Genomic DNA, 14,151 nt, shown 5'->3' on the forward strand with positions numbered 1-14,151 from the left:
TGTTGCTACAAGATTGAAGTCAACACTACAGAAGTTTTGTGGTCGTCATCATGAACTCGTGTATCGTTATGGTGTATCCATCTGCACCATGAAAACTGATTTGTACAACGTGTAATAGTTTTCCTTTCCTCTTTCGTCTACCCTTGACTTGACTATTTATGTTCAACTCGGTGGGTGTTTCTACAAAAGCAGAATATGCTTACCCTACCGGTGCACCTGGTCCATGCTCCCAGGTTGCAGTGCAGTCCGAGTTGGTCATTTACTTTTGTAACTTTGTATTATTTTGGTTATTTTATTTTCTTTGTTGCGTGTGTCTGTTTTCCATGTCAGGTTTTTGTCCAAGGATTACATTCTTTTGATTTCTATTATAATCTTGGTTCCCTTTATTACTCTTATTATCAATGATGACAATACTGTTCTATGACATGGACATTATCATAAAATTGTATGACTGCAAACATTTCCTGGTTAAAAGAGTTTCGGTGTGACAACACACTATAACTTGGTTGGTTAAGCGAATTAATTAGAATTGACCAGAAGCCATTTGGAACTACCACTTTCATCTGCCAAGATGGAAAAATCCTTAATTTTCAATCGCAAATATCTTTGAGTATAGAAATTAAAATTCAAAAATGGATTGTATGTTTAAAAGATCCTTTTTATTTTAAAGAAGACACCCAGATGCTGAAATAGATTTGGAATTAGCTTTCAGGGTTCTACATAAGTTAACCAAAGGGATCTATGAAGCATCGAAGCATCATCTCGTTACACTTCCTAATTCTGGAAAAGCCTTGATGTTCGGAAAGGAGAATTAAATAGGCTGAACTGTTAACTGCAGGGTAGTTGATTAGCATGCTCAATATACATCACTGGGGTGGGGGGATTTTTTTTTGTTCTACCGAAAGCCCTACCTAAAGAAAGTATATCTCTCACATGCTCATCCACTGCCCAGCAGTTAAATGAAGACATATAGGCTTATTTACAATCTGAAGGCCAATAAAACCAAAACATATGACAAGCACAGCACTGTTTACTAGGATAATATCACATCAAATATTCCATAAATTTCCATATTGCATCTTTCAACATCACAAACCAAGTAGGCATGCCATCACAGTGGGCGTGGCTATTTTCCACAATAGGTGTGGCTTTCAATAACAATTAGCCAGTGAAAGTGTGGCGTTCTATCAGTATTGAAAAAAAATTGCTGTATGTTTGCAAATGATGGCAAAAAGAAAAATTAAAAACAAAGAAGCCGACATGAAGAAAAACATAGCTAAACAACTTCAACATAAAATGATATAATATAATCAAATTAAGATTTGCTCCAATTGTCTTTCCTTAGTTTAACATCATAACCAAGAGTTTGCTTAGAAATTTAGTAAAAGAAATTTACTCCCGTGGGCTGAAGTAAAAAAACAGGAATCAGAGAAAAAGTTGCCATCATCTGCTACATTTCATAATGTAGTCCATAACAATGAAAATTTCAATATTTAGAACATAATTCTCATTTGACATTAAAACTTACAAAAACAACAACATAACAACATCTATAAAATGAAATTTGTGAATTATTAACAATTATTAAATTACACTTAACAAATAAATTACGAAATAAGCAAAAAGATTAATCACACATTTGACATATCAACAAGCCAATGGCTTACTTAAACACTGATTTTTACTGCTTGAGAAAATATCGGACTCTTCTCACAGACCAACGTGTTATTGTTATTCTAAGTACAATACTCTGCAAGAAGAAAGGCAGTGATTGAAAAATTCTAATAAAAAAAAAGAAGATTGAAGAAGAGTATATCTGCAGTGTAGATAATTCAAACCTTGCTTATTCCCATGATAATCAATAACAGCCGTTTAGTGTAAGGCACTTCATAATTCAAATCATTTCATGTTAACCAGAGATCCTTTTCACAAAAAATCGTAAGAGTAAAATTAGTCTTAAGTTATGACGTCATAGTAAATAAAAGTATTGTGACGTTGTAACTTACGAATTTTTGTGAAAAGGGCCACTGAGTCTTACTTTACAAGATAAACCATCAGTTCTTATCATAAAACCTGTCAAATTCTAATTTCAGTATTGAATTGTACACAAGCAAATATATTTAAAGTGAAATGTATGTTAATCGAGCTTCATATCAAATTCATATGAAATTGACATGATTTTCATGTGAAATTCACTCAACATTAATTTCATGTGAGCAATTCACATAAATTTCAGGTGAAGGCTCGATTTACCTGAATTTCACTTGAAGGTTTGATTCACCAGAATTTCATGTGGCTCAATCACAAAGTTTATTTTTCTCAATTCAAGTGAAATTTATGTGAAATAATTTTGCCTGTGTACTATAAGTACAGTGAAATCGCTATAAACAACTTTTAAAAATCTGAAGCCTTGTCTAAACCAGACTGAAGTCCTTGATAAAAGTTTTTGTTATATTGAACCATTGTTTAACAGTTACCTGTCTAAATTGAACCATTTTTAAGTTGAAACCATTCTTGTGAAGACACCTGATATAAACTTTAACTAAGACAATTCTCGACAGTATCAAACTATAATAAACTGCTAAGATTTAAGTAGCACTCCAGGTAAGAATCATGCAAAATGTGATTGATGGTTGAAAAGCCGACATACTTTTATTTTTCTTCAAAATGTTATAGTAAATAAAAATTAAGATGTGGCATTTCATACAACCTGTGCTCTTAATATGCACTGTAGAATTCAAAATCAAGGTAGACAACTCTTTAAATGACACTAAAATACAATAGAAACTGTTGGATTTTCCATGTTGATTACCTCCTAAGAGCAGACAGATTTGAATGAATAATTACACATTTCATCATATAGACCTATAAAGCAACTTAATATCAAAAAATAAAAAATGTGTAGCCTTTTTTGAGGTGTATCACATATTACAGAATTTGCATGATTCTTACAAAGACTACTACTTAATATTTCATATAATCAATAAAATGAAAAGAAAAAAAGCCAAACAACATAAAAAACTAAATTAAGATAAAAAAAAGTTAAGACCAAAAGCTTTCTTTTTCATTTCCTATCATAATTTTTCTTGGAAACAAACTTTCACTGCCATCAAATAGGCGAGTATAATATAATAAAAAAAAACTCTACCTGTATTTATACTCGCACGTATTCACACATATTATAAATATTTTCCCAGGTAACAATTAAGAAAGCTACTTCATTAACATACCAATTTGATATAAAAAAAAGGTTACATTTAAACATACAGATAATTACCAATCTCTGTGAAAAGCCTTACAAGGAGTGATTTAAAAAAATAATTGGTACAAAGGTCTTGTTTTATCCTATAAAAGTATTTAATTACAAAACATTTTTGTTCCATAATAAAGGACATATTTTCCACAAAAATCACCATTCACACTGTCATAACAATACAATTAGAACCTATTCATCATAAACCGCGATTTGAGACTTTCCTCAATTCCTTCCTCAAATACAATTTCAACCAATCAGTATGCTTGAAATAATAGATACATGTATCGGGGGAGGGGGGACTGCGGATTTGTGGAAAGTCTCAAACTTTAAATATAAATGAAACACAGGCCAATTTCTCTAGAATTGGGCATATTTACATGGGATTCAAACTCAAGAACATGGATAGATGATACCATTTCAACTCTTTCAGGCTAAGGGAAAAAAATTCCTTGTTTTCTCTACCAGGCAACAAATAGAGAAGGTAGGTCAGAATACTTAAGTGTTCATTTCAAATTTTTCTTTTTATTGCAGAAAAGGTCTTCTTTGGTGCACTTAAAAACCACAAGAAATTTTTTATGTCTATTTAGATAAGTATTTTAATAATGAGTCAAATATTTGTTTGACATAGATCTATCTTCTATCCAAGAAGTTTTTTTCTTATAATATAAACATATATGTAGTTGTCAGAGAGCAGATCTCGCTGTTTTCAAGACGAAAGCAATTCTAACCGATCTGGTCATCAAAATTTTATTTCTCAATGAAAATCTTTGTATCATAGCTTATTTCTAAGAACGAGATATCAAGATATCACGAATCTGTTAAGACATTTTTCTTTAAATTTTGGTTATGATTTTGTTCCACAGGAGAGGACAAAAATCGACTGGCGAGAACTATTCTTTAACAAGTACATGTATTTCGCCAATAAAGCTAACAAAAATATGGTAGTTCAGGGTACAGAACACTTGCTTGCTTTTGTTAAAGTGTTGTTAGGTACAAATAATGCTCATCACTGTAACTCAAATCCGCAATATATGAACAATTAAAAAAAAAAATTTTGGTAACTTTCAGGCTAGAAGTAGAGGACTTACATCAAATTAATGCCCATATGAGGAAATGAAATGGTAGAATCCCCCCATGCTCTAGGCTCTAATAAGACCACATCAAGCTAAGTTTTAAATTATCATTCATCAGCAACTTAAAAAATGGGGGGGAGTGGGTGGGGTTGGAGGATGCATACAATGATTATACATGGATTATGACTACACATCAAATAAATTAACATATTTTAAGTTCACACACCCTATTTTGTCACAATTTCAAATTTGTCTAAGATCAGAGGTCAATAATCATTGTATCAAAGTAATGCCATGTGGGTTATGGACATGGAAAACATACATGAGATTTGAACAGCCGAAAAAAAAAAAAAAAAAAAAATTGGTGTGACTGAGACGGGGAAGGCGTGGATTAGAATCAAGAAATTGATGTGGCCTTATACTAAATAACATAGATATATCACTTAAATAATATGCTATACAGTAATCTTGCTTTTTGTTCGTCCATCTTCTTACAATACAGAAAAAAAACTGAAGCAAATTTACAGGCTTCCATTCATACCTTATTAACAATTTGACATTGAGTCAGCTTAGTCTCAGAAGACCAAAACCAGGGGGAGGGGTGCTGGGATTTTATGTTAATAATAATTATCTTTTTTTTCAAGCAGTAGCTGAAATGAAAAAAAAAATCATTTGAAAATGAGAAATGGTAGAAATATTGAAACATTATTTTTTTCTCTGTTCATTGTTGATATGTGGAATATATTTATATATATTTTTTAAATTCCTGTTCCCACCTCTGACTAACAAAATGGCAGGTGCCTTACAAAATATAACTTCCTTTTTATTTCTAAATGCCTCTTATAAGGAATTTAGTTAACATAACGCAGCCAGAAGAACTAACTCTTCGCCAGTTTTTTTTATTTTTTTTAAATGGTTGCTGTACAGAAGATTGTTCAGTACAAAACCAGCTGTGAACAGCCATTAAAAAAAATCCTTGGAATTGGTGACTGCATATTCCAAAAGGTAATATAAGGTAATAAAAAAATCATTATCTTAACAAAAATGAGAGAGAAAAAAATACAAATCTTGGGGATTGAAAAGTTATTTTTTTCAGTCTGAAATGTCTACATAGCTACAGCTGTCTGAAACACTTACAGCAAATTGAAATCAAAACATAAAACATTTCAATAAATATCAAATAATCAAGACAAAAATTAATCCTATATTCAATATTTCATAACTTCAAAAATATAAGAAAGTCAACAAGTACAAATTGTAAGAAAAAAACAAACAAACAATTTGCAAAACATGTACCATGTTTTCATGGCAATATTAAATGAAATACAGCCTCTACTAATGTTATTATTATACAGATGCCATCATTCACTCTATGATATTGTTATTAAGTATCAGCCCAAGTAAGAATTGGGCAGAGTATAAAACATGGTTAGAACCAAAACCTGCTGTTTAGCTTTCAATACCATTACAAGCAAATTGCAGTGTAAGCCAGATTCATAAATAAATGAGTTTTAATTTAGGTGTGGAACTTTTTTTAACACCCCATTGACAAATGTTCACATTTCTCCAAATAAAAAAAACATCCAAAGGTATCTAGTAGAATTACATGTAGAGGATATGATTATTACTATTGGGTTTGTGTTTTTTTATATGTATGGTTCAGATTACATGATTTTATAAATTGTCTGATTCTTACAATACACTGTACTCAATACCTAAACAGACTTCAGTAATTTTTCATGTTTTATAGCACGAAAGCCTGGAATCAGGTACCAAACTTTTAACCTAAACTTATTTAAACCGCTGGCCACTCTGCCTAATCATCTTTTATCCACTGCCTGGTTCTCGTAAAGATTGGCACTTAATAATCTAAATTTCAAACATAACAGTCCCCATCTAATTATACAATACTAAGACAAGGAAATATAATATATTATATCAAATCAATACAGATTTAAAACTCTAAATTCAGTCAAATGATTTTCTACAGAAATATATTTGCCCACATAGATAATTAAAACTCTCTTTCTATCACTTTCTACTTAAAATTTAAATTCACAATGAGCAAATCCTTAAAAAGCATACACAGTATCATATTCCCCAGAAAACAAATCAATTCTGTCAACCAACAAAACATTTCAGATTTTGCATTCAACAAACACTCATACACAATCTCATAATCTGTCAAAATTCAGTATGACCACTGCCTTGTTGCCCGATTTAAATCTGCGTAGACTGGAAACAGATATCACACCACACGATGATTGTCAAATAGATATTCATTACAACACAACAAATTCCTGGCATTCACTTGGCTTCTTTGACTGATGTTCATTGTGGTGCATATCTACTGCGTTCGATTTGTGAATGACTCCTTTAATCGTGAGGTAGGGGGTATGTTTCCAGTCTGCAAGGCTCATTCAATGCAACAATGCAATGGTCATACTGAATATATACAGTTTGTTACTCAAAATATACAATAAAGTCTTGAGATATCTTTTAAAATATATTAATGATAAGAAATAAATAATCCTACTTCTTTCTACATATTGCCTGCAAATGCCTAATTCTGACATTGCATTAATGACCTTGATGACATCAATAAATGACCTTTATGACATTAAATAACGTAACGACATTGTTTAAACCTTAAGATTGCATTTTATACAAACTTTAATTGTTAATGACCTTTATGACATAAAAACTAACATCATGCAGTGATTTGGTGATATTAGATTCTTGTTGACTACATGCTCAATGACCTTGACATTGTATTCAAAATGACCTTCAACTCTTTATGACATTCTCCACATTATGAACCTTGAACGCATGGGGTTACAAACCAGCCTAAAACAGTTCAAATTAAGCATTCTCAGGACATATTTCTACAACTGAATCTTAATCATCAATTCGTTTCATAACCAGCACCTAAAAGTGCTTACAAATTCAATTTAACCTCAAAAGATTAAATTTCTATATTCAAAGAAGACATTATTTAACTCGAATTTATTTCTTCTTTTATCTTTTGATCCAAAATTTCTTCAAATGTCACAGCGTGTCCTTCATTCATTGTTGTTGGTGCTGGATGGCACAGGTTCAGTGGTTGACCTTCACCTTCAGTTCTACAAATGAATGTGAACAAAGTGTTATTCCAAAATCTAAATATTATTTGCAAATTTGATAGCAGGAATATCATAAGACAAAGAAAGTAAAGCCTCATACAATGCATCACTCTTTAATTTTCAAGTAAAAAAAAAAAAAAAACGATTTTAATGCATGTTTTGTGCCACTTTGAATTTGAAAACATGCAACATTAGGACATCCTGTAAGCATCCATGATGAAAGCATTATATGCAATACATGGCAGCACTACATATCATGTTCAATGCCAACCCCCACCCCCCAACATAATACAGATTCTTTAGATACCTCCCACTACCAGAAAAAAAATAAAATATAAAAAAATGATCAATCTCTCGAAAAACGCATTTGTGTAATACTAAATTTTGGGAAATCAGGGCATTAAAATCTCCCAACCCCCAATTGAATTGAATTTTAGAATTGCAATTTCACCCTTACCAACATAATTCAATTTATCAAACATACATTGTACCCCTGCCAACATAAAAAAAAAATTTTCCCAGCACAAAGAGAAAAATAAAAAAAATCAGCATGCCCTTCCCATGAAGATTAAAATGGAACAAACCTAACATCATATGGCAGATATTTGATGCATTTTTGGACAAGAATGATTGCCCAAACAAACAAAGTCTGCTGCTTTGTACTAGTTCGACATGCTCTGATAGCCGATCATTATTGTTCTCCCTCATAAAATCTACAGCACACTGGTAGGCATGCCACTAATCAGACACACTGTTCTGAATCGAGTCAACCCGTGGTCACTCAGTCCCCATACAAACCACATACATGTAGTTGGATGGTTGGTAAAGTTACTACAAATTTTAAGTTTTTGGTGTGACTTTGCCCAGGATCAAACCCCCACCCACCCACCAACAAGACCACCAAAGTTGTTGATGTACTTTGAAAGAAAAGACAATGATATAGCTTACCTGGTGATGTTCTGAGCTTGTCCTTGCCCAACACACAGTTGAGCCAACTGTTGCATTCCTGCCAAATGTTGATTGTAGGCAGGCAACATATTCATTGCCTGCATGGAGTTATAGGCAGCACCCATGAAAGCAGGATGCATGTGTAATCCTCCAGCAAACATTTGGGGATAAACAAGTCCTTGTGGGGTCTGTCCAATAGGATTTATCATGTGGGGACCTGGGAATCGAGCCACCTGTGTGAATTGTACGGGGTTTGTCTTGTTTTCTGTTTGATTACGCTGCCCATTTTCACTATTTTCTTCTTCAGTGGAACCAGGCTCAATTTTGTTAAGATTTTCCATGCTATCATATTTTCTCAATAACTTGTCCTTCAAATGGAGCATTGTGGATTGATGAACATCTTTTTCGCCAGGCTCAACCTGTTCCTTTGAAATGCCAGCATGTTTAGAAATCAGAGTGTCAACAAATGGAGATTTTTGAACAGAACTTTTCATTCCACGTGGTGTGTTAACCAACATGGGGTCACGTGATGATATATTAGATGCTGGTAATGGTTGCTGTGCCATAAATGGGTTATATGGTGGCTTAGGTAATGTTACTGGACTATTTAGGTGAGCAAATAACTGTGGATGGGCTTCAATAGTAGATTTCTTAGGCTTTTCCACCTTTTTAGCCTCTGTCACAATATTCTCAGCTTGGGGTACTTTCCTCTCAGGAGAACTAGGCCTGGATTTTTCACCTTCGTTATTAGCTTTGTTATGTCGCCTTAATTTGTCAAATTTTTTGTGAAATATTGGTACTTCATCCTCTTCAAGTTTTGATTCCCCCATTTTGTGGGAACCTTCGTCTTCGTCAACAGCCATTGGAGATCCTGGCTGTTCATTGGCTCGATCTTTAGCATCCATATTTTCTTCCCGAGGGGTTATGGGTTTAAATGATGTTTTAAGCTGTCCAGATGGTGCCCTATTCTGCCACAGTTGTCCCCCAGGAGCTATAGGAACAGGGATTCTCAACAATGGGGAATCATATGAACTTTCCGATGGCCTTTGGTGCTGAAAAACATGAAAAGTTGTAAATACTTCAGCTTACATGCTCTGTGAGTGTGGTATATACATGTACATGTATCATTATTCATTGGTATCAATTGCCTTGATACATGTATATCAAATCAGGTTATCTCTTTATGTAGTTCATGTTATAATCCCACAGAACATTTTAATGATAATTTTAATAAGTTGTTTTAATCACCATGAGAACTACTTTCCTATGAAAAGGTCTTTTAACAATAAATTCATTCATCTCTGCAAAACATTTAATTCTTAGTGTTTTTATTTCTTTCAAATTAGAGTTACTTCCCTTTGGACAGAACAGATTGCAAACAAGCAGAAAAAAACAGCAATTGGACAAGACAAACACATTCTCTAATTGTTTTGTTGTATCTTAAGGTATCACTATATGTACATGTAACTTATCAAACCTAAATGGAGAAAATGCAGATCTTAACAAGTGGGCATTACCTACAATGTATGTATGCAAAAAAAAAAAAAAAATTAAAGCAACAATTCAGATACATATACATCAAAATCCAAGTACAAGTGCATAGCACCTAACAGAGACCATCTATATACTCAATGTAAGAAAAAGATCAAACTGAAAATTAAACATATCAGGCTTCAAAAAAAATATGCAAGGTTCTCAGGCACCACTGCATTCCTAAAACCCTCCCGCATCTGTGCTATATATTACGGTAAAATCCGGAAATTTCATATCCGTTTCAGAAATTTTCACATCTACTCTGAAACTGACTTTTTAATTAGTTAGCAGATTTATCTGCACACTTGAAAGAATGGTAAAAAAAAACATGATGCGAATGAAGCTGTTATTTTACATTGATCATTAAAAAGGAAAGTGAAGCTGTTATTTTACATTGATCATTAAAAACTGCAGTATGTCTCGTGGCAGTGAGATAGCTCTTATTTCTTGCCACATCTCAAATTCCAGTACAGTTTTAATGCCATGGAGTATTTTATCTAACTTCTCAACATCTTGTACGTTTACGGCATTGTTCAGTTCGATAAAATTTCTCCAAAAAAAAAAAGAAAACATGCTTCTGATCAAAAAAAAAAAAAAAAAAAAAAAAAGTAACCCTCCCACATTAATTTTTTTAAAAAGTGGCCTGAGAATCTAAGCATTTTTTTTTTAAAGGCCTAAAAACTGACAATTAGGTTTTGTTTGTTTGTTTGTTGGGGTTTAACGTCCGAGCATCAATATTTCAGCTATATTTAGGCGATGAACATGAAGTGGATGATATAATGAACATGAAATGATGATGAAATGGAAAAATGGGATGGGACAAAAGGATAATGGGGTCAACAAATTTTGATTGCCACTGGAAATAGGGAGAGATGGGTAGGGTCGGGCAATTTAGCCTCCTGTGGCAGAGCCCTATGGTTCCTACTCCAGGAGAATACCACAGTAGTGTTTTTTTAACGTGTGAGGAACGTGGCATCTTTCCCAAAATGGTGCACCACTATGGTTTGCGGTCAGGTTTTCTGTATTATAGCTTGACAACCCCAGCACGTAACACACCAGGGGTACCCCATTCCACCACCTGGGGCACACAACCCAGTTGCTCTGTGGGCAGAGCGCCCTAGCCCCAGGCTAAGGTTCTGAGCACTATTTAGTCGCCTTTTATGACAAGCTTAGCACCGCTGCAGGCCTATTCTTTTTGACACCCGGACCTGCATGACAATTAGGAAACAAGACATCACACAAAAAATTTGAAGCCCTATCATTTATGAATTCCCACAAAAAACTGGAAGGGACATCAAGTGTTCAGGAAGGGTAAGGATGTCTTGCTCTGCAAGCAGCACCTGTCAAATTGCAAGTGAGAAAAATCCAATAAGAGTGTAGATACAATAATGTATGCAGCTTCACAACATACTCTGCATAGTAAACAGTACTGACTCGGGTTCCAATGAAATGTGCTATGCATACAATGTATGTTGAACAAGTGAATGTCTTTAAATTGCCTTTGTTCAGGCAGGTGTTTGGTTTACAAACTTCCAAAATAGATAGAAACTGATGTTCTGTAAAGGGACTTCAAAATGTGTCTGGTCTAGACAGATTCCTGAATTATTAAGTGTTTTGTTTAGACAAATTTGATAATTTAGTGTTTAGTTAAGAAAGGTTTGAGAATTATTTAGTGTTCTGTTTAGGCAGGTTTACAGTAAAATATTTCACATTAATATTTTTAAATAAATTAATTTGAGATAAATACTGTAATCTGATTGGTTAGAATAATTTTGTTATATCTCAATGGAAAAAAATATTGACACGCCCCTATTCAGTTAAATTCAGAGCTACTTTTCTAATATTAAAAGATAAAAATATGTTTTTAAATTAATTTGTAAGAATTGGCTATGATAAAAATTTTGTCTATTGAAAAATAACAAATTTTCAATGTGCATATTTTGTTTATTGCACTTCGCCCAATAAACAATATGCACATGTAACATTTATGTTATTTTTCAACAGACAAAATTTTTATTATTGCAAATTCTTAAAAAAATTTGTTACTATCATTAATGTACCTATGGCCAAATCAACATTGAAACCTATCGTAGCACAGAAAGTGGGATGTATTTAATTTCTATTTCAAGTATGCTGAACCCTTGGCTTCTTGAAATACATTGCAGTTACCCAATTGATACTGTGAAAGTACTTATATTTGTGGGGTACCAATTTTCGTGGATTTCTTGGTAGACTCAAACCACGAAGTTCAATTCCTGACAGATTACATATCTTCTGTTTATTTGTACTGTGGGAAATGTCAAACCATGAATTTAACAATCCACAAAACAAGAATTTTTCTGCAATCCACGAAAATTGATAACCACGAAAAAAACTACTTTCACACTTTGTGCTTAAGTTTAATTGCCATCTCCTTGCCATTTGCCCCCCCCCCCACTTGCTTCATACCCCATTAAATGAGAATTTGCCCTATTCAGGTACAGACAGGGATTATTCATTGAAAAGACTTACTTAAATTCAGTCAAAATCTAACATCACATGTTAATTCTTTATCCAGTTTTACACTACAAAATTAAGTACAGATCTGTAAAAGAATCAGACACTGCGTAATACTCTATAACTTAATTCATATCTATATAAAGAGTTACTACAGGAGGCAAATGATTCTTACAAGACCTGTACTTAAACCTAGTCTATTTTTGAAATTTTTCGAAATTTTTAAAATGGACATGGAAATTAAGTTCTCATACCTTATGTTCAGGTGAGAGAAAATTGTCAGAGAACTTCGGTAAATAGTCACTTGACCTGTCTGCCAGGGGTGACTTCCTTCTAGCGTAGGGTCCAAAGGAGGCTCCGACACTTCCACGTCTAAGTTCCGGATTTAAACGATATTGGAGATCATCAGGTGAGATTCGATCATCAGAATAAAGTGAAGTCGAGAGATTCCTTGGTGCTCTCGATGCCCTACCTTCACTATTCATGTGAAAACTATAACAACGTGGCCTCATTGGACCAAAATCATCTTGACCCATGGAACCAGATCTTGACCTTGGATTTGGTGAACTTGGAGTGGACGAACCAAATGGCAAGAGGGAGTCACGTGAGAATGCTGGACTTGCCCTTGAACTACATGCACTAGTTGAGTCTGCCATTGAAATTGGTATGAAGTCATGATGTGTACGATTTAAATAGGCATGAAATTCCTCAGGAATTGGGCTACTAGCAGCACTATTACAAATTGATGGTGGCATACTGTCTCCTCGGATGGCTGCACGTTTTTCTAATTTATCACTGAGTTTGTTAACCATCTTGTTTAAATAGTCCCTATCCAATGTATTGCGTCTACGGTTTCCTTCCTCAATTGTGTGAAGACGTGGACGAGTGACTGTTTCCCTGTCTAGAGTATGACATCTCCTCCTTGGCTGGTCTGGAACCAATCCATAAAAACCAGCATTTTCTTCTTTGTAAAATGTTCCATAGGGTGTTTTCAAAACAACCTGATGGGGATCATTCGGAAAACGTAAATGAGTTCCATTATTCCCATCATAAGATCCACAACCAGAATCATAACCTGTGGCACCGGACTGATCAGAAGGAGATGATCCTTCAGACCTGAAAAATAAATATTTTATGAAACTTGAACTTTCATTCAGAGTCAGTAGATTGTGTCACTAGGGCATATGCATGGAACAAGATACAGAATTGTGATGTAATGTTTCTAATGCAACTGCTTTTAAAATATGATTAACTTAGCACACAGACATGATTTTAAGAGATCAACAAAGCGGAAATTGGCAAAATCAGAAGTAAATATACAGTAAATAAAAGAATTGTAACGTAAAATCCGGATTTGAAATAACGGAATTCCACTAAAAGGTGGAAGAAAAGTCATGAGCACAGCACAAGTGGTTCATATTAAACTGACCTTATCAGAAATCATAACTTAAAATCTTTCCAAGGGCGCTGATGCCATAAAAGCAATATTCATAAGTCCAACCTCTCCGCAACTATCACCTCAGAGACGAGACTAAATTAATGCGACATTAAACTAATGAAACCTGATGAATATATCATACCTTGAATCAGATATGTGTTTATTTGTTTCCATCTTGTTTTCACTTGAGTCACCTTCATTTTGCCCTGGAAAAAAAATAATAAGTGAAATGCCACATCAATACAATATTTCATTATAAAGATAGCAGTGATTTATCAAATGTTC

General features: G+C 33.7%; 1 protein-coding gene across 1 annotated transcript in view; it reads right to left on the reverse strand.

Annotated features, from left to right (window-relative positions):
- Positions 1-5,605: 5,605 nt before the first annotated feature.
- The window catches only part of LOC148599723 (uncharacterized), a 52,608-nt gene continuing 44,062 nt past the window's right edge, over positions 5,606-14,151 (reverse strand). The window contains exons 11-14 of the mRNA XM_088559446.1: positions 14,009-14,072; positions 12,683-13,544; positions 8,400-9,451; positions 5,606-7,451 (exon numbers count right to left, since the gene is read on the reverse strand). Coding sequence (XP_088415572.1) covers positions 7,325-7,451; positions 8,400-9,451; positions 12,683-13,544; positions 14,009-14,072 — 2,105 coding nt within the window. The 3' untranslated portion in view covers positions 5,606-7,324. The remainder of the gene's footprint in view (positions 7,452-8,399; positions 9,452-12,682; positions 13,545-14,008; positions 14,073-14,151) is intronic.

Source organism: Perna viridis, chromosome 13 (genome assembly GCF_037379345.1).
Source record: "Perna viridis isolate PV_CMFRI_1.1 ecotype Kerala chromosome 13, ASM3737934v1, whole genome shotgun sequence".
NCBI lineage: Eukaryota > Metazoa > Mollusca > Bivalvia > Mytilida > Mytilidae > Perna > Perna viridis.